This window comes from Polistes dominula, unplaced genomic scaffold (assembly GCF_049000335.1).
Source record: "Polistes dominula isolate Pdom_NZ unplaced genomic scaffold, Pdom_raw_medaka contig_83, whole genome shotgun sequence".
Lineage (NCBI taxonomy): Eukaryota > Metazoa > Arthropoda > Insecta > Hymenoptera > Vespidae > Polistes > Polistes dominula.
In genome coordinates this window covers 1,966,333-1,989,207 of record NW_028301032.1, presented here as the reverse complement: position 1 = coordinate 1,989,207, position 22,875 = coordinate 1,966,333, and the positions used below count along the sequence as shown (strand labels likewise).

The 22,875-nt window shown below is 25.5% G+C and overlaps 1 protein-coding gene across 8 annotated transcripts in view; it reads left to right on the top strand.

Moving 5' to 3' along the window:
• The window catches only part of Oamb (Octopamine receptor in mushroom bodies), an 80,783-nt gene extending 58,761 nt beyond the window's left edge, over positions 1 to 22,022 (top strand). For 4 of the 8 annotated variants that reach the window (XM_089174478.1, XM_089174482.1, XM_089174481.1 and 1 more), the window contains 11 exons: positions 9,388 to 10,190; positions 10,522 to 11,098; positions 12,143 to 13,208; positions 14,776 to 14,913; positions 15,211 to 15,309; positions 15,852 to 15,979; positions 16,485 to 16,622; positions 17,751 to 18,036; positions 18,826 to 18,990; positions 19,584 to 19,916; positions 21,767 to 22,022. In XM_089174478.1, the coding sequence (XP_089030604.1) occupies positions 12,948 to 13,208; positions 14,776 to 14,913; positions 15,211 to 15,309; positions 15,852 to 15,979; positions 16,485 to 16,622; positions 17,751 to 18,036; positions 18,826 to 18,990; positions 19,584 to 19,916; positions 21,767 to 21,928 (1,710 nt within the window). In that variant the 5' untranslated portion in view covers positions 9,388 to 10,190; positions 10,522 to 11,098; positions 12,143 to 12,947 and the 3' untranslated portion in view covers positions 21,929 to 22,022. The other 4 variants (XM_089174485.1, XM_089174479.1, XM_089174484.1 and 1 more) reach the window with 4 other exon arrangements.
• Positions 22,023 to 22,875: the final 853 nt, after the last annotated feature.

Sequence of the window (22,875 nt, the reverse complement as noted above, 5' to 3'; positions counted from 1 at the left end):
TAAAAATATTTTATATTATTTAAAATATTATGAGATATAATTAATATTTATATTATAATAATATTTTATATTAATTAAAATATTATATTATCTAGTAATAATATTTATATTAATTATAATTTATTCATTTATTAATTTATATTTATTGTAATATTATAGAAATATTAAATATATTTAAAATTTAATAATTAATTTATTATTAATAATATTTGATATTGATTAACAAAAGAAAATTGTGTAAAATTGTGTAAAATTGTGTAAAATTGTTAACGGATTATGTAAAATTTGATGAACCAACGTTAAAGTGTAAAATATTGATAAGACCTGTTGTTGTTGACGGGACACGTTGATAGGGGGTTGGAATAAAAAATTAATAATAAAAATAGAAAAAAAGTAAGGATGCGGAAAGTTTAACCCCCAACCTTTCTTTTTCTTTTTTTTTTTTGCTTTCTTTTGATTTTCTTTTTTATTTTTCCTGAAAGTTTGTTCTTTTCTTTTTTTTTCTTTCTTTTTAATTTCGTTGTGCAAAACTTGCTTCTCTGGAAAACTTTTTTACTATTACAATATTATGGATAATATATTCTATATATTAAATATTAAATATATATATATATATATATATATATATATATATATATTCTAATAACGATCATCATAATTTGTGTAAAATGATCGTTGAAAAATTTTCTTCTCGTGGGAGAAACATTTTATTTGCGTGGGTTAGAAAAATAAAGGAATAAAATGAAATGGTAATGAAATTAAATGAAATTAAATGAAAAACGACAGTTAATGAGAAAAAACTTTACAGTTTTATTGCTATCAACATTGTAGTAAATTTTTCAAAAAAAAAAAAAAACAAAGAATTTCTTGATTTATTTTATAATAATAATATTCTACTCGTATCTTGAAATGATTGAAAATTGTCGAAGATTTTCAATTGATATTTTAGGGTTACATTTTAGGTTATGTTATTCCATTAATTTAACGGTGATTCAAATTTAATATACATATATATATAGAAATTGATTTTAAATCACGAATATTATTTTTCAATAATTTTTTACTTACTTTTATGTATATATTGCATATTAGTTTTGTAATTTTTAATATTTTTTCAATTAATATTTTAGGTTATGTTATTCCGTTAATTTAACAGTGATTCAAATTTAATCTATATATATATATATATATATATATATATATATATATATATATATATATATATCAATCATTTCGTTAAAAATTACTTCGTATCTCGTTCAATATTTTTTCAATTGATATTTTTATCTCAACATTATACCAACACACATAAAAGTAAAAAAATATATCTCAGTATTATTAAAAACTCAAGATACGAAAAATAAGTCAGTTCATTCTTTTGTATATATATATATAGTAACTTTTTAAGAAATAAATTCCATTGTTAAAACACCCTTTTTAAAAATAGGTAAAAGTAGCTTATATATATAACCATAGAAACTTTTTGAAATTATTTCTATCAATGGACCAACTTATACATATATATATATATATATATATATTATTCTTTCATTCTTTATTTATCTATCTATCTATCTAACTATCTATCTATTTATCTATCTATCTATCTATCTATCTATCTATATATATCTTTCCTTCTCTTCAAATAACAAAAGGTAACCGATCATTGAAAGCATACAATCTGATTCTGTATAGACTTGTAATGATATCATACAGGTGTATGTATGTGCACGTGTATATATGTGCATATACCTGTACAGGTATATGTACATGTACATGTATATGTGCACGTATGCAGCACACTTTGTAAGAGCTTTCAATGAGAATTTTAAGCCATATTGGAAAAGGTATCGATATCGAACCTAACCTATACATACGTACCTTAAAGTATCTCTATATGTAGGTCGATAATTCGAGTAAATCGATACACACGATATACTATGGTTTTAACCAGAAACATAACACACACACACACACACACATACATACCTACAATCATCTATTGAAAATTGTTCGATCATATTATGAATCATATTTACAGGACACTTACATGAATATTTGATTATCTAACCATTCTTTTTCTTTTTTTTTTAATACTTTCATATACGTCACAAATGATTTTTTTTTATTGATACAAATAAATTATTGATAGTTGATAAAATTAATGACATAAAAGTATGTAAAAATTGTTTGAAAAATAATATTCATAATTTTAACACTAGATTTTGGAATCTCTGGCAGAGACGTGGCGTAGCAATTCGACCTATCTACTCTAATTTTGAATTTAGCCACCAGATTGCGTATTCAAGTGCTAGAGATTCCACGTGGCATAGCAAAATTCGACCTATCTACTCTAATTTTGAATTTAGCCACCAGATAGCGTATTCAAATGCTAGAGATCCCAATATCAGACCAGCCATTTTAATTCAAAATGTCTGGTCTTCATGTAACATTTGATTTTGGTAGAAATAGGTATACTAAAAATGGTTGGTATATCTAGTGTTAAATCATTTTTCCATATAAATATATGAAATATCAAAAGACAATTGATATCCTTTTGTTTATAAGTATGAAATGAATTAGATAATATTAATCGAATAAACGTTGGGGTAACAAATACTAACACATTAATATACGAATGTGGGAGTTGAAAATTGGGGATGGGGTAGTAGGTGGGAGGTTTGGTGGTTTACTCAGTAAAATCGTGGATGTTCAACCAATTAATAATTTCTCAGTCACTGCAAACGACAGAAGAGAGGGATCATTAATTACAGTCAAGTGTAAGAGGAAGGGTACATCCAAGTAAAAGGATCATGCTTGGAATATGCGAATACTGTAATCTACCTTTAAACTTTTTGTCCAATATTTTGGAAAATTTGTTACTTTGTTCAATTATAATTGTAAAAGTTCAATAATATTAAATAATTAAATGTACAATGATTATAATAAACGAAAGTATTTGTCAATAGTTATCATTGAAATATTTTATTAATTATATTATACAATATTTATATTAAATTATTTGTAATATTTTAAGTAAATATAATTTTTTAGGTTATATTGATAAAATTGCAAGCAAAATAGATTGATATAAATTTATGTTTTAATTTTGATTAATTATAATTAATAGTTATAGTAATATTTTGTAGGTTATGTATACTTTTTACTAAGTTTTACAGTAACATTTGGTAATATGAAAATTTCCTATATGCTTCTAATATCATAACTATCGTCATCTAGTGATATTTATAATGAAATATTTCATATTAAATATAATCTAACATCATGTGAACAATTATGCATATTTTTTACAAACTTTTACAATAACATTTGGTAATATGAAAACTTTTCATACTTCTAATATCATAATTATCATCATCTAGTCATATTTATAATGAAATATTTCATAGTAAATGTAATCTAACATCATGTGAACAATTATGTATATTTTTTACAAACTTTTACAGTAACATTTGGTAATATGAAAACTTTTTATGCTTTTAGTATCATAACTATCGTCATCTAGTGATATTTATAATAAAATATTTCATAGTAAATGTAATCTAACATCATGTGAACAATTATGCATATTTTTTACAAACTTTTACAGTAACATTTGGTAATATGAAAACTTCCTATGCTTCTAGTATCATAACTATCGTCATCTAGTGATATTTATAATAAAATATTTCATATTAAATATAATCTAACATCGTGTGAACAATTATGTATATTTTTTACAAACTTTTACAGTAACATTTGGTAATATGAAAACTTGTCATACTTCTATTATATCATAATTATCATCATTTAATCATATAATAAAATATTTCAATGTAAATATTCAAATACTATTTTTGAATTATCATGTAAAATCGTATTATTAAAAAGTTTCTATTTCTCATTCTTCATTTTCCTTCCTTTTTTTTTTTTTTTTTCTTTTCATTCTGTTCTATTTCTTTGTCTCTAGTGTTAAATTCAACTAACTAAACTACGAAACAAATTCGAAATTCGAATTTGAATCTTCTTCTTCTTCTTCCTGTTCTTGTTCTTCACTTTTTCGTCATGGTTTTCTCCTCTTGCTATCCTTTTGACGACAAAAGTTTATCCACGAAATTCAATAATCTCTCTCTTTCTCTCTCTTTCTCTCACGACAAGAGAGAGAGAGAGAGAGAGAGAGAGAGAGAAGTTGTGTGTCGTGCGCGCATAGCTTTTGTAAGTTTCCATTGGTGCTCCTTTAGTATGATTTATACGGTCTATCTAACAATATATATAAGTAACTAAAAGTAACTTAACTTAAGTAAGTTAATTGACTAACCTCCCATAAGTAAAATACATAAATTGATTTTAACGCAACTTTTTCTTTTTTGTTACAGTTTCGTAACAGTTAAATAAAAATCAGTGGATTTAATGTTAAACATAATTTTATGAATATTGTTTAATTATAAACAATTTGAATGATTAAATTAAATGATAAAATTTGTGCTTAAATTTGTTTTACAATTTAAAAGTAAAAAAAGAGGGTAGTGGTGGGGATGTTAAAAAATACTTTGGCAAATAATTGTATCCTTTTCTAGGGATATACGTAGATATATGAACATTTTCTAGAATCTAACTAGATTTATGTATTTACCTATATATATTATGTTCGTGTATACGTAATCATGGCTTTTAGAAGAGACGTGTATGGTAGAAACATAAATAGGGATAAATAACTCTTTAGATAGATATTCAAAGTGAAATATACGTGCAAATACTTTTGATTTATATTTACAGTGTATTTTAAAAACTTAAACTTAAACTAGAAATTTTCAAAACTAAATATATATATATATAAATATATTGTATGCTAATTTAAAGATTTATTATTTAAAGGTTATATAAGTGTCTAGGTATTGTAAGTTTTCAATAGATGGTGCTGCATTACTATTCAATTATTTAGATATATTCACGTTGTACATTTTTTTTTAGATTTACATATAACATAACCTAGATTTTTCTATTATTATTTTATGTATTCTATTCTAATTGTGTTATTATTTTGTGTCTTGTTAAATTTATATATATATATATATAGAATAGTTATGTTCGCGTTTATTTTGTATTTTTTATCGCTAATTTAAAGGATTTTATTAATTTGAGGTTAAACTAAGTCTTTAGGTACTGTAAGATGGCGTTGTAGATGGCTCTGTATTACAATTCAATTATTTTGCTATATTCACGCCGTACTTTTTCTTCAGATTTACATGTAACATAACCTAGCTTTTTCTATTATTATTTTACGTATTCTATTCTAATTGTGTTATTATTTTGTGTGTTGTTAAATTTCTATATATATATATAGAATAGTTTTGTTCGCGTTTATTTTATATTTTTTATCGATAATTTAATAATTTATTATTTAAAGATTACAAGTACTGCAAGTTTTCAATAGATGGTGCTGTATTACTATTCAATTATTTGAATATATTCCAATTTACATGCGGTAGTACTAACCTTACTTTTTCTATTTTCTATTGTGTGTTGTTATAATTTATTAAACTAAATAAAATTAAATTAAATTAAATCAACATTTTATAAAATAACCCACACTAACTCATAACCTAAACATCTTAGTATATATATATATGTATATGTATACATATTATTAATTATTTTGTTCTGAACCAAATGTTTTGTAATAAAAAAAAAAAAACGATTAACAACAAGTAAAAATACTTTTAGTAATTTTCTATCCTTTGAATCAATATTAATATTAAAATCTTTTGCAATAAGTCATCATATATATATATATATATACACACACATAATTCTAACACAAAGATATCACGTCACGCATACTAAGAAAATCTCATTTCTCTTTCAAGTAACCGACTTACGCACAGCTTTTACCAACCAGCTCTTGTCTTTTAACTTTACTCTCACACGTTTCTATTAATTTCCTGCTACACAGCAGCAACACATGTGTGTTCACGTAGTATTTTCATCATGTTTAAATTGTATTTCTAAGTAAGAAAATCCCTCCCCATTCCACCCTTCAACCCCAATCCTAACCTCGAAAATCTTTCCTTTAAAACAAACGAATGAACGAACATATTTCATAATTATTGTCACTTTGATTCTTCTTCTCTCTTTTTTATTTTTTTTTACACTTATCATCCATTTTCTTTTACTTTTACTTATAATTTTTATTTTATTTTATTTTATTTTATTTTATTTTTTTATTCTTTTACCACTACTATTTCACATTTTTATTCGTGAACGTTCAATATATATAGAATACTTCTTTTAAGATGTTTCTATCTCTCTCTTTCTCATTCTTTTTCTATCATTCTATCTCTTTCTTCCTCTCTCTCTCTCTCTCTTTGAGGTTTTTAAAAGAATTCGTTCTTTTCCACTTCAAAAGGAGACTACGAATATTTAAATAAAATAAAATAAGAAGAAGAAGTAGAAGAAGAAAAAGTGTGCACATTTCTTTTATTCTTTTTCTATTCTTATTTTTTGTTCTTCATCTTTTTATCTTTATCAACGTTTTAATCGATAAAGAATTATATGTTGGTGTGAGTAGGGTGTTGGGGTAGGGGATGAATGGTGGTGGTGGTGGTTAATTGCGAGAAACTTAAATCATATCTTCTTTCTTTTATTTTTGTGAATAAATCACGAAACTTGAAATGAAACGAAACGAAATGAAACGAAATGAAACGAAACGAGACGAGACGAAACGAGACGGGAAGAGACGAAACGAGACGAAACGAGACGGGAAGAGACGAGATCAAACGAAATGAAACGAAACGAAACGAAACGAAACGAGAATGTTTGATCAAAAATTGTATATGCGCATTCATATATACTTTGAAATTACTTTTGTTCATGAAATGCAGATTTTCTTTTCTGTCGTTAATTAAAAAAGAAATATAGAAAGAATAAAAAAAAAAAAAAAGAAAGAAAAAAAAACGAAACCAAACCAGTCTAGAAAAATAGAGAAAGAAATAAAATTGGGAATGTAATATGTATTCCTAAAAATTTGGAGGTTAGGTGTGGGTGGCGAAGGAGTGGGAGGGGGAGGGGCAGGTTTACATTTTAAAATCAAATCAATGGACAATTTTTGTTTGTTTCGTCCTAATATGAAAATGTAAAACGTTTAGGCATATCGAATCGATATCACTGAAAAAGAAAAAGTACTTTCTTTCTTTCTCTTTCTCTCTTTTATTTTTTTCTACTTTCTTATTCTTTCTCGTTCTTTAAAAAAGTTTTACAAGTTAAAGTCAAAAAGAAAAGTTTATAAAGAAAATCGCTTTTGGTTTTAGATTTTATGTGCAGTTGAGTTTTTACCGTGAAAGAATTCTTTTCATAGTTTTTTTTACATACAAACACGTAACACTGACACACACACACACACATTCATACATATATATTTATTTATATATATATTTTGTAATAGACATCTATATTCAGGATTGTGTATATAAAAAAAAGAAGAACAAAAAAATAATAGGGAAGTTTGAATAATAAAAATTTGTCATGAACGTTTTTTTGATTGTTTTTTTTTGTTTTGTTTTTTGTTTTTTTTATGCTAAACAGAAAATATATTTTTTTCTGAGTTTTATTCATCGAATTGGAAATTTTTATTATTGTTATTATTTGTTTTCCCCTTCTTAGTTTTTATTTGTAATTTTTTTTTGTGTTTTTTTTTTTTGTATGCATCCCTTGTTTTTTTTTGTTTTTATTAGGTGGTTCGGAAAGTCGTTTCGTTTTTTTTTTTATAAAAATGAAAATTTTTGCTTCGAAGTTAAACTTAAACCTTTCAAGTGGTCCTAAATAATTGAATTTGATAAATTCAAGTTCTCATCGATTCTCATGTCTTACTATTTGTCGGTTTGCATCAACTAATGTCATTATTGCGTCAGCAAAAAATGAAACAACTTTCCGAAACACCTAACTAATATTTTTGAAAATTTTCTATCATTTTTAGATTCAACAATTTGAATGCATAGAATTATTGTTTAGGTAATCTAAACAAGACAAGAGCTTGTAACTTCAGTATCGATTAGGGAAACACTTGAAAGGGTATAAACACAATCTCTGGATAAACATTTCAGATAATGTCTCGTTGTTATTGGTTACCACTTTGAACATCTGTAACATGTGCTAACACTCCAGATCATGGTCAAACAATAATTCATTATTAACACGATTCCATTTAGATCTTTGCTATAGTTTCCGTTCAGTTCTCATGGGATTTATGTAATACGTCTAATCTCTTATGAAGTCATTTTTGTTTTTATTTTATTTTTGACTTATGTCGTTGCAATAACTTTAAACTAATACAAGGATTATAATTATCAATAAAAAAAAAAAAAAGGGTGTATGTACAAGTTTGAGTTGCATAAGAAAAAACATAATGGAAATGAAATTTAATGAGAACTTTTTTTTTTCTAAATATAATTTTAAATGAAAAAATTTATATTAGAAATTATGTTGGGGTAAAAATTTGTATTAAAAATAATATTAAGTTAAAAATTTATATTAAAAATTATATTAGCTTGAAAATGTATATGTTTTAGTTATACTAACCTAAAAATTTGTATTACAAATTATATTAACTTCAAAATTTATATTTAAAATTATATTAACTTAATATTTTATATTTTTTTTAATTATATTAACCTAAAAATTTATATTACAAATTATATTACCCTAAAATTTTATAATTCTTAATTATATTAACCTAAAAATATATAATTTATAATTCTATTAACCTAAAAATTTATATTACAAATAATATTACCCTAAAATTTTATAATTCTTAATTATATTAACCTAAAAATATATAATTTATAATTATTTTAACTTCAAAATTTATATTACAAATTATATTAACCTAAAACTTTATATTAAAAATTATATTAACCTAAAAATATATAATTTTTAATTATATTAACTTCAAAATCTATATTAAAAATTATATTAATCTAAAAATTTTTATTACAAATTATATTAACCTAAAAATTTATATTACAAATTATATTAACCTAAAAATATTAATATATTAATAATAATATAATATTATATAATATATTATAATATTATATATAATATTAATAGAAATTTAATACATTAAATAATTAATAATTTATAATATTATATAATATTAATTATAATATTAATTTATAATATTAAATATAATTGATAATTAATTTATATATTTAATATTATATATAAAAAAAACTGCAGCAAACACAATTTTTAATTGTAACCATATGCTTAATAAGAAAAAGCAAGAAGTTAGATAAAGTTAAGTAAAAGAAATTTATAAATTAATGAATATATAAATAATAAATATATATATAGATATACTAAATAAATAAAAATTTCTATTGGTTGCAGGGAATCTCGTGAGAATCGGAAAGAAGGACTGTTTAAGGGTTGTTACAGAAGAATATAGACGAGGTTGCATAATTGGAAATGCGCTTCGTATACTTCGAGAGGATTTCCTAGAAAGGAATAAAATTTGTGGAAAGGGTGTGGTTGACAAAGAAGAAGAAGAAGAAGAAGAAGAAAAAGAAGAAGAAGAAGGGGGAGAAGGTGAAGAAGGATTGGTCGAAATAATGCGAGCGAAGCGAATCAGAAAAGAAATCCGCTTCAGATTGCTAAGATATCGAGAGTGCGTCGAGTATCGTAAAAACTCGTCTAACATCATAAACCTGAGACACCTTAAGGAAAGGGAAGAAGGGACGAACGAGGAAGAGGAGGAAGATAGATTGAAAAAAAGAAAAAAAAAGGAAATTAACCCTTTGAATTACTTTTTTTCATTTTCATTTGCTAATTTTCTTTTTCTTTCTTTTTTTTTTTTTTTTCTTAAATTTCATTCTCAAATTTTCTTTTTTATGTGTTTTCATTTCTTTTTTTAATTATTTATTTATTATTATTATTATTATTGTTGTTATTATTAAATACTCTATCGACTGGCTGTGATTTTTGACTAATAGAAAATCGTCTAGCCCTTTAACGTGTTACACACACACACACAAACACACACACACACACACACGTAAAAATCATTTTTACAAAAGACTGATTTTAAATTAACATAAAAAGCAAAAGTAATAAAAGTATTATCACAAGATAAAGGAAGAAGAAAGATAATTAATATTAAAAAAAAAAGAAGCAGAAATATAAATAAATAAAAGGTATACAACAATTATATTTAACATAATATTTATTATGATTTATTACGAAAAGTTTATACACAAAGGTGTCTTATACAAAAGTTGCATCATTTAAACGTTTAAATAATAAATGAAAAAATATTTGTTAAACTTGTAAAAAATTAATTAATAACTATAAAAAAATATATTGCAATGTATACTCAATCAGAAAACACATTTGAACTTTTATTTGAAATATTTTGTTGTCACAGATTATTCCAAGTACTTGAAAAATCTTTACGTAAATACAATTATATGAAACACCCTGTATATATATATATTATAAAAATAAAAATATATATAATTTATTCAGGTGCCATATACAAGAAGACCAAAATAATCTTCCAACATGGATCATCCTTCGAAAGAAGAGAAAAGGACTCGTGTTGGGTTAGTTGAAGGAAGGTAACACAACAGGAAGAAAATCGGTTGAACGATTCTCGAAAACGAGGATAGAATAGTAGTACACCATCGAATAAAACGGGGTGGTGAACAAAAAAGAAAGAGGGTGAGAAGAAGTAGGGGGAAGGACATGACCATTCACGTGGAAGATCAACTGACGCGAAAGTAAGAAATAAAAAGAAAGAAAAGAAATAAATCAAGGATAAAAAGAAGATTTTCAGTTGCCATACAACATTGTCGTCGAACTTGTAAAAAAAAAAAAAAAGAAATAAAAAATAAGAAGACGAAAAATTGAAGAAGAAATAAGAATAAGTGTTTATTGTGTATCAGAAAGTGGTGAGTGGTGGGGATAGCGGTGAGTAGTGGGAGTAGCGGTGAGTGGTGGGAGTAGCGGTGAGTGGTGGGAGTAGCGGCGAGTGGTGGGAGTAGCGGCGAGTGGTGGGAGTAGCGGCGAGTGGTGGGAGTAGCGGCGAGTGGTGGGGACAGTGGTGAGTGGTGGGGATAGTTTTCTTATTGCTTCGTCGTGATTGATTCGTTTTAAATCCGAGAGAATTCATTTTTTTTCCCCTTGAATATAAAAAAAACCATAAAATGAGATAGAAGATACTTTGATAAAGAAAGTAAGAAAGAAAAAGAGAAAGAGAGAGAGAGAATACATGCAAGCTTTTTCTTTTATTCTCTCTGTTCTTATTTCTCATCTCGAGTAGACGATGAATTCGATTTTGATCTGTGAAAAAGCTCGAAAGCTTTCATGATAAAATTGTGAGACTTTTACATACTTATTGACTTACTTTTTTCTTTTTTCGTACGACGAGGTTAGAGTTCAGTGAGAAAGAATAAAAAACGTGACACATACACAGAAAGAGAGAGAGAGAGAAAGGGAGGATTAGTTTTGTTGTTTCATAACCTAAAAAACAGTGAGAAACTTGATAAGAAAAATATAAAGGAAAAAATAAAATTAAATTAAAAATTAAAAAAAAAATGAAAGTATTGAAACACAAAGTTGAAAAATATCGACTCAAAATTAATTAAAAAAAAAAAGATACCAATAATAAAATTGTTAATTAATTAATTAATTAATTTGAATTACGAAAATTGTCAAATACAAATTTCGTTGTTTTGTTTATTCGCAAATATTAGCAAGTCAAATAAAAATGGGACATTAAAATGATGATTATTATTATGATGATGAATGATGACGATTATTACAATGAGTATGACGATGCTGATAATGATGATAATAATAATAATGGATTTAATTAAATCAGTGACAAATAAAAAGGATATTTTTCCAATGAAATTAATTTTCAATGATATCATTATTACGATTTCTAACCTATCAAAACATATTTTTAAATTACGAATGGTGAAACATTGTTTAAACAATTTTCTTTATAACAATTTGTTTCATTTCATGTAAAAAATTATCTGACAAATAATTTCTACGTGTTTTTCTCTCTCTCTTTTCTCATTATTTCTTCTTTTATCATATAAATTGTATGATCAAACTTTAAAAAAAAAAGAAAAAAAAGGAATAGTGTGTGATATTTATTAAAAAATAAAAATTTGACAAAAACAAAAAAGTAGTGCAGGAAAAGAAAAATGTGTGTGTTGATGGAACGTTCGTGAAAATGATTGGAAGTGGAACGAATTGTGAAACATTGACGATAATAATAAATTTAAATATAATTAACATTTAATTAATAAACAAATAATAAGTGTTGATACAGTGGTTACAAAAAAAACAACAACAACAAATAAAAAATGAAAAAAAAAATAAGGATTTGTTTACACCGTAAGAAAGACAAAGAAGGGGAAGGATTTCGTTAAAAAAAAAAAAATATTTGAATTCTCTCGTTCTTCTCTTTCTTTTTTTTTTTATAATTGCGAACAAACTTTGACGAATTGTTTTACGAATAAAAAAAAAAAAAACAATTTATCTTTATTAGGGACACAAAAAAAAATAAAAAGAAAAAAATCTTCGAACTGCAAATGAAAAAAAAAAAAGAAAACCAAAAGTGAAGTGAATTAATAATTCGTGTTAATGTTATAGAAAAATAAAAAACAAAAACAAAATAAAAATAGAAAGAGCGAGAGAGAGAGAGAGTGAGAGAGTGAGGAAGCAAAAAAGAAGACAAGAAGAAGAAAAAAAAAAGAAGAAGAATCCCAAAATTTTCTCAATAATGGAGAAAATTCATCATGTCAGTGTTGGTGTTGGTGTATTTGAAAAATTGTCGATCAAATATACAAACAATTTGATTAATTTTCATCATCCTAGTGTTAAATTAAGCAAAAAAAAGGAAGATTCTGATCTTTTGGTATCAGAGTCAAATTAAAATGCGAGAATTGAACGCCAGTGCATGCAACGCTTTGTACGAGGGCGTAGATTGGTCCGGCCCGTGGATCCTTTTAACATTGATCACATTGGCAATCGTTAACGTTATGGTAGTGCTCGGTAATGTTCTCGTTATATTAGCGGTATATTATACGAACAAATTAAGAAACGTGACAAACATGTTCATCGTAAGTTTGGCAGTTGCCGATTTATTGGTCGGATTGGCCGTACTTCCGTTTAGTGCAACTTGGGAAGTATTCAAAGTAAGATTTTTCAATTATTATTATTATTATTTTAACCTATTCCCTTCAAGTGCCGTATATATCCGGCATCTACATGATAACTTGTCCATACGAGCGTCAGGAATATATATTTACTAGGGGTGCCCCGCCACGCGTTACTGTGGCTCACAATGAATCCGATACACACGTTTTTAAGTTAATTGCGATTATAAATTGAGATTATAAACTATTCTATCTTTCAAGTTGGATGGGAGTGCATAGAGTGTGCAAAATTTGATTAAAATCGGTTCAGTAGTTTAGGAGTCTATTGCGGACAAACAACGTGACACGTAATTTATATATATTAAGAAATTTATTCTTGTTAATTATTAACACAAAATCATATTTACTAACGTAGGTTCAAATAAAAATGCATCTTGCAATTTGTCAAAAATTATGAAGATGAAGTATATCTTTCATTATTTAATTGTTTAAAAATCTCATTTTATATGAAACATGTGTTATTTTTTAATTTTTAAACTCACTAAGAACAGGTATAAAACTAATTGTAAATGTTAAATAGGTATACTGTTAATTCGTACATTCCTTTATTCGTATATCAATTTATAGAATTGATTATATATTTATTATATAAACAAATATCAAATATCATTTTATGGAATTTGTTATCTATATATATATATATATATATTATATAAATAAATTCATTCAGCCAACAATTTGATTTGATCGAACGCGTATCGTTTGGAATATCGATATTAGGGTAGAAGAGTAATTTGAAACAGGTGGTTGCCAAAGTCTCCGCCTACGTGTGCACTCACACACACGTATACACTAATACTAGTCGTATAGTCTAGTACATATGAATTTGAGAGAGAGAGAGAGAGAGAGAAATTCTGACTATAGCATAAAGGCCATACATACGTTGTGTTACATACAAGATGATAAGGCATTATGCAGGAACACTTAGCTACAAAACGAGCCGTGAAACGGCCCTTTAGCCCTTTGGTTGTCCCATTCGAATACCTACCTCTCTCCCACATACATATATATAATCCTTACACACATATATATATATATATATATATATGTATTAGGTAAATAGGTGATAGGTACGCGTGGCTAGTAACCATAATCAAGAAACATACATACGCATATGCATTACACATACACACACATACATATATACATACATACATGTATATAAAGATAGATTTAGTCGTAGCATTAATGTGATACTGAGAACATCCTCATCTTGTTCTAACCACATACGCTTTACAGATAACATGATCGAGATCTAACCTGTATCACTATAAACCTTATAAATGAACCTTTATATATATATATATACAACCTTTATATATATTCCCTTTCTTTTTCAATCTGAAAAGTTCAAAATACATGTGTGTATTAAAAGACATTCAGACCGAGATAACGAATCTCATGTGAAACTTTACTTTTTCAACTCAACTCTACTTTGTTTTTATATTTTTTTTTTATTTTATTCTGTCTCTCTTTCTCTTTCACTTTCTATCACTCTCTCTGTCTTTGTCTTTCTTTCTTTCTTTTTGTTTTTTTTTTTTCAAAGGTCTGGATATTCGGTGATCTATGGTGTTCAGTTTGGTTAGCAGTCGACGTTTGGATGTGTACCGCGTCGATACTGAACCTTTGTGCAATCAGTCTCGACAGATATCTGGCGGTGACCAGACCCGTCAGTTATCCCCAGGCAAGTAATCAACAGACACACATACATATATCGTTCAAACAGTTGGAATATCTCAAATAGTAGTAGTCCGTTTATTAGATAGTCTTACTTTCTCTGAACTATCATTCTTTCTCAATCACTCATTCATTCATTCACTCACTCATCCATTCAATCATTCGTTCTCACTCCTTCATTCATTCTTTTTCACTCATTCGCTCACTCATTCGTTCATTAATCCAGTCATTCATTCATTCACTCATTCATTGTTTTTTTACTCAATATTATTATTGATCAATCAATTTTTATTCGATTTTACAGTTAATGTCACCGAAACGTGCGAAACTTCTAGTTGCCACGGTATGGGTATTGAGTTTCGTCATCTGTTTTCCACCCTTGGTAGGGTGGAAAGATAAACGGGTATGTGTATTAGAAAAAAAAGTAGAAAATAAAATAGATTAAAAAAAACAAATCTTTACTTTCTATTATATCTATCTTTTAAAAATTGTATATGTAGTATCATTAATTGTATATATATATATATATATATATTATACTCATTCATATTTTTATTTTATATTATATTAAATATAAATTATAATATAATAATATTATATATATAATATAATAATATAATATATATATAATTATAATTATTACACATATTATTATAATATCTATAATATATAAATATAAATGTGATACTACCTATGTGATGACTACCTAAATTGTAGTTTATATATATATATAATATTATACATATATTAATATAAAAAAATTGTTTATTTTTTAATCTAAATAAATATAAAATAATAAATAATATAAAATATATAAAATATATTAGATAGTACATAATACTACCTAACATCATATAAATAAGGTTAGGATATACATTAGGTTAGATAGCACATTATACTACTATATATATATATATATATATATTGGTATATTTATCGTTTCAGTCTCATCCCACGCACAACGTGACATTTACGCAAAACGGCCCTTTCAACACTACCACCATCATAGTACCGGTGAAACCATGTCCATGGATCTGCGAGTTGACCAATGACGCTGGATATGTCGTTTACAGGCAAGTCTCTCTCATTCACTCCCTCTCTCTCTCTCTTTTTTTCTCTCTTTTTTTTTTCCTGAAATATATTTATTATCCTTCCGCTTTTCTGTTAGGCACAAAAAAAAAAAGGAAAAAAAAAAAAGCTTCGTGACTCGTCCAAAATTATTCATTATTCAACAACGTTCAACCTATAACACACGGGGTAGAGGGAGGGGGAGGGACGGGGGGACGGGGGGAGGTTTATAAAACAGCCCCCGTCGTTTTATTTAATCCTTTGTGGGCTTATACGTCAACCCTGAAATTCATGAGGACACTCCTCATATTTGTCCTCTTTCTTTTAAAAACCCTTTTTATACAGATTTGACCTACCGTAAAAGTGTTACAAACTATTTTTATCCATTAATCCTTTTTCGCTATAATATACAGAGAGTTTAAGGTTTTTCATTTGTGAAGTGAAAACTTCTTCATTTATTTATGTACTGTTTATTTATTTGAGTGATTATTATCGTGAATGTTTTTACAGTGCCCTAGGATCATTCTACATACCGATGTTAGTAATGCTCTTTTTCTATTGGAGAATCTACAACGCAGCTGTTTCCACAACGAAAGCCATCAATCAAGGCTTTCGCACAACCAAGAATACTATAAAGTTTGGATCTAGGTACTGTAACCCTATAAAAAAAAAAAATACAAAAAAAAACAACCAAACACATAAGCTTAACATGTGTTGAAGACCCTTTTTTTTTTGTATTTGACCAATAAAAAAAATATTATTAAAAAAATAGAAAAGGATATATAATGTTATATATATATATATCCTTTTCTATTTTGTAATATATATTTTAATATAATTTTATTTGTTATTATATATTTCTATTATTTAATATATATTATATATATTTTTATTGCTAATATTAATATTTTATATTGCTAATTATTTAATTTGCTAATTTTTTATATATATTTATATTGCTATTATTAACTTTTATATTGCTAATTTAATTTGCTAATTTTTTATATATATTTATATTGCTAATATTAATATTTTATATTGTTAATTATTTAATTTGCTAATTTTTATATATATATTTATATTGCTAATATTAATATTTTATATTGTTAATTATTTAATTTGCTAATTTTTATATATATATTTATATTGTTAATATTAATATTTTATATTGCTAATTATTTAATTTGCTAATTTTATATATATATTTATATTGCTAATATTAATATTTTATATTGCTAATTTAATTTGCTAATTTTTTTATATATTTATATTGCTATTTTTATTACTAATATATATATGTATATTATTTTTTATTGCTACTTTAAGAATTTATTATTTAAAGGTTATATAAGTTTCTTGGTTCTTTAAGTATTCGATAGTTAGCGCTGTATTACAATTCAATTATTTTGATATATTCACGTCATACTTCTTTTTCAGATTTTTATAAAACATAACCTAAGTTTTTCTATTTTTTCGAGTATTATTACTTCATACATTCCACTAATTATTGTGCTATTATTTCGTGTATTATAAACTTAGTATACAGAATAGTTTTTATCGCGTTTATTTTATATATTTTATTACTAATTTAATCAATTAATAATTTAGAGATTATAGGTACTGTAAGTTTTCAATAGATGGCTCTGTATTACAATTCAATTATTTTGATATATTCAGATTTACAGACACAAATGTGACAGATCTAACCTTACTTTTTATATATAAATCAATTTGTTATAACATTCTAATGTATATATGTATAATGTTTTATTACAGATTCGATGAACAAAGATTAACTTTGAGGATACATCGAGGACGTGGTAGTGTTCATAATGGTAATAGCAATAACGGTAGTCCAAGAAGTCCGGATTATTCTAGTCGCAGTTCTGTAAGGAAAGAGAAGATCAAGATCTCGGTATCATATCCGAGTACAGAAACATTAAACACTAAGTGCAACACTCTTGAGAGGACTCCTTCCAAGTGTTCTCAGGTTTCCGTGCATTACAGTAACGGACAAACGCAGACTCAGCTTTGTCAGGGTTCTAGGAGTACCCATTTGAAGGTAAACCAATTGCAAGAAGCTTTTTGTTTGTTCATTTAATAAACTTTAATGAACCATAAGGATAATCAATTTTGTTCAATCTTAATTAATAAATTGTGAGAAGATAAAATATGATGATGATGATGATGATGATGATAATTATGGTTATGATAATATTAGGGTGAACAGAATATTTGTAAGTTTATTGTATTATTAATTGTATTTTATTTTTTGTTGGTAAAATTTATTTTGGAAAATATTTGTTTAAGACGTAGAAACTTTTGGTGTTCACCCTAATTATAATTTTTAATATATATATATACGCAACCACATATATTTTATAATATATAATATTTAATATTGTTAATATTAATTAATATTATTTAATTATTTATTATTAATTAATATTAATATTATATTTTAATAAATGTGTATTTAAGTAAAACGTTGTTTGTAGGTGTATAAACATTTTGATATTTTATATATTTTTTTATTTTTTTTATTTTTTTTTTTTTATTTTACGAGATGAATCCCACGAATATAAAATTTTGATAAAAGAGGTTAGGTTACCAAAAAAATATAAAAATAGTTTGACAAATATTTAGACGATGTTTGACATATGACAATTTATAAACAAAACAAAAAAAAAGAAACATTTCGTAGATTTCTTTTCATATAAATATTTGTTTGATATTTTTGTATTTATATTAAAATCGACAATTTTGATTTGATCGAAAAAATAAAAAATGGTAAAAGAAAACGACGTAGAGTTCTATATTATACGGTTTGCTCTTTGATCTTTTGCAATAGGTCGGTGGAATAAACAGAGTGGGCAGTATGAGAAGACCCAGCAGAAGGGGTAGTTGTGAGAGTCAGTTGACTGGTGACGAGGTTACCCTTCGGGAACTAGCTCAGGGACAAGATGAAAAACCTAGAGTTTCTACGAGGATGGGTAAACGAAATTTAAAAGCTCAGGTATTAGTATCATTTTATTATCTTACTTACTTTAATATTAATAATATGCCCTAGTGTCTTTTATCAGTTTAAATTAGAATCTTCTTTTTTTTTTAATATTTTATTCGTGTTTATTTAAAAAATATTAATTTTAATTAATATGATACGTCTATAGAGAATTTATATGGTTTTAAACTAAAACAAAAAAATAAAATATTATATCTATATATTATTTAATATATAATAATATATAATATATAAATTATCATATATTATAATATATAACATACCATTTAATATAACATAACCTATAACATAACATATAATATAACATAACCTATAATATATAACATATACGCATATATTATATCAAAAAAAAAATTACATAAAAAAATCAGAAAAAAATATTGCTATAGGTTGACAAAACAAAAAAGAAACCAAAAAACCCAAAAAAGCCAAAAAAATATCTGAATCCATAATCCAATTTTTAACATTAACCATACACAACATGCTATATCAAAAATTGCTAGAAACATTGCTTTTGATTGAAACAAACATTGCAATTGAACAAAACAAAGAAAACCAAAAAAAAAAAGGGGACCCATTTGTCGCAGGTTAAAAGATTTCGTATGGAGACGAAAGCCGCCAAAACCCTTGGTATCATTGTCGGTGGTTTCATACTATGTTGGCTGCCATTCTTCACGATGTATCTATTACGTGCATTCTGCCCTAATTGCATCCACCCAACCGTCTTCAGTGTACTATTTTGGCTTGGATATTGCAACTCGGCCATTAATCCTTGCATCTACGCTCTATTCAGCAAGGACTTTCGTTCGGCCTTCAAACAAATAATCTGCAGGTGTTTCTGCAAAAGACGAGACAACACATTACGACGCGGTAGCGACGGCAGCCAATTGGCGATGAGGTGGGAGGAACAAAGTTACAAGGCGCGTTTTATTAAAGAATTGATATCACGTACCTTAGACGTTGAAATTGTGCCCTTAAGACATCTTTAACCTCTTCTACAATACGTCGTGCCCTTAAACTTACACTTTTATTTTTAATTCTGTATATATATATAAACATATATGTGTACAAGCATAACAATTGCATAATAATTGATACATACATACAAGTACATGTACAAACATGAAATTGCATACTAATTGATACATGTACAAGTATAAAATTGCATACTAATTGATACAAACATACATACATGTACATGACAAGCATAGAATTGCAGACTAATTAATACATACACACATATTCATGTACAAGCATAACAATTGCATAATAATTGATACAAACTCACATACAATTACATGACAGACACAAAAATTGCATATTAATTGATACACATACGTACTATACATGTTCTAGGATAAAATTGCATACTAATTCATACAAACTCACATACAATTTCATGACAAGCATAACAATTGCATACTTATTGATACACAGACACATACAATTTCATGACAAGCATAACAATTGCATACTAATTTATACAAATACATACCACACCTGTTCTAAGATAAAATTGCATACTAATCGATACAAATACATACCACACATGTCCTAGGATGAAATTGCATAATAATTTATACACAGCTACATACAATTACATGACAAACGTAACAATTGCATACTAATTGATACACACAAATACCACACATGTCCTAGGATGAAATTGCATACTAATTGATACAAATACATACCACACATGGTTACAAATATAAAATTGCATACTAATTGATACAAATATAGACATATACAAGGTACAAGCATAACAATTGCATACTAATTGATACACACAAATACCACACATGTCCTAGGATGAAATTGCATACTAATTGATACAAATACATACCACACATAGTTACAAATATAAAATTGCATACTAATTGATACACAGAAATACCACACATGTCCTAGAATGAAATTGCATACTAATTGATACATACATACATACATACATATACAAACATAACAATTGGATATTATTTGATACACACACACACAGTTTTCGCTGATATTTCGAACGGAGAAGTGAAGCAACAAATTATTGTTAATTATTAATTGTCTCTCTCTCTCTCTCTCTCTCTCTCTCTCTTTCTCTTTAATTCTCTTTCTCTCTTTCTTTCTCTTTCTACTTTTATATTTTATTTCCTTTTCTTTATCTCTCTTTCTAGTTTCACAAAGAAAATCAATTTCTTCTAACTCCTCTCGATACACGTATAATAATAAGAACAATAATAATATATATAATACAATAATAATAATAATAATATTAATATTAATATTAATAATAAATAAATAAATAAATAAATAAGAAGAAAAAAAAACATGGTCCAAATAAATTCCTGCTTTAGTTAAGTTAAGATTTGTAAGAGAGAAAAAGAATATTATGTAATATTTATTGTAATAAGTGTGTGCGTGTGTGTGTTTTTATTTTATTTTTTTTTATTTTTTTATAAAAAAAAAAAAAAACTTTCTCTCTTTCTATCTAATCTGTCTATCTCACTTTCTTTCTCTTTCTTTCTCCTTCTCCGATCGATTTTCTCATCAAAAATATTAAAAAAAAAAAAACATTTCCTTCACACACATTCGAAGACAGAGAAGAAATAAATAAATAAATAAATAAATAAAATAATAAAATGATGAAAATGATAAGAAAAAAAAATTAAAAAAAAAATAAAATAAAATTTCTTATCTAATCAAGGCACGTTTTGTTTCTTTTTTTTTTTTTTTTTTTTTTTTTTTTTTTTCTTCTTGTTTGATTTCGATTTAACAGAAGCGAGAGAAGTCCAAGTTGTACAATGCGTGTACAACAGCAGCAGGGCGTTTCCATGGAAGACTCAGACCAGGATCCAGGATCAGAACCGACTGTACATTCGACGAGCGAGTCCAGATGACTTTAACCGGTCGTAGTTGGTGCCCACCGCGTCATCTTTGACCTCATAACTTCGAACATCTTGAGGAAACATCTCGTTTTTATCTTTCTCTTATCAAAAATACCAAAAAAAAAAAAAAAAGAAAAAAAAAACAAACTTGACATAACCCTACTTTTTTTTCTCTAACTCTCTCTATCTCTCTGTCTCTCTCTGTCTCTCTCTTTCTTCCATTATTTCTTTCTTTCATTTTCTACTTCTTTATCTATCTTGTATCTCATTGTTTTTTTTTTCCAAATTTTGGTTTATATATTAATCCTAAAAATGAAATAGATTGACACTAGATTTACTGACTGAATGAAACAATTTGATTCATTAGGAAAGTTGATGACTGTATATATGTGTATAAAGTTGCAATATTTTTTTTTTTGAAAAACCAATATATTGGTTTGAATGAAGTGTATACATACGTAAAATATTTATTACGTTTTAATTACTTAAATTTATAAAAAAAAAATATATAATATTTTATTATATATATATATATATATTATTATTATTATTATTATTATTATTTTATTAAATTTATTAAAATAATAATACATAAATTTTATATTATTTTATAATATAATAATTGTTATAAAATATCTAATATTATTATTATTATTATTATTTTATTTATTATATTATATTAATATTATTATTTCTATATATTATTATTTTATAATATAAATATTGTTTTTTTATTAATTTATTAAATTTATTAAAATAATAATATAAATTTCACATTATTTTATAATATAATAATTATTATATAAAATATCTAATATTATTATTATTATTATTTTATTTACTATATTATATTAATATTATTATTTTAATTATTCTATATAAAATATATAATAATTTGTTAATTATTAATAATTGATTAATATTTATATATATACATATAAAGTCTCTGAACATAATTTTATAAAAACCAATATATTGGTTTGAATGTAACATATACATA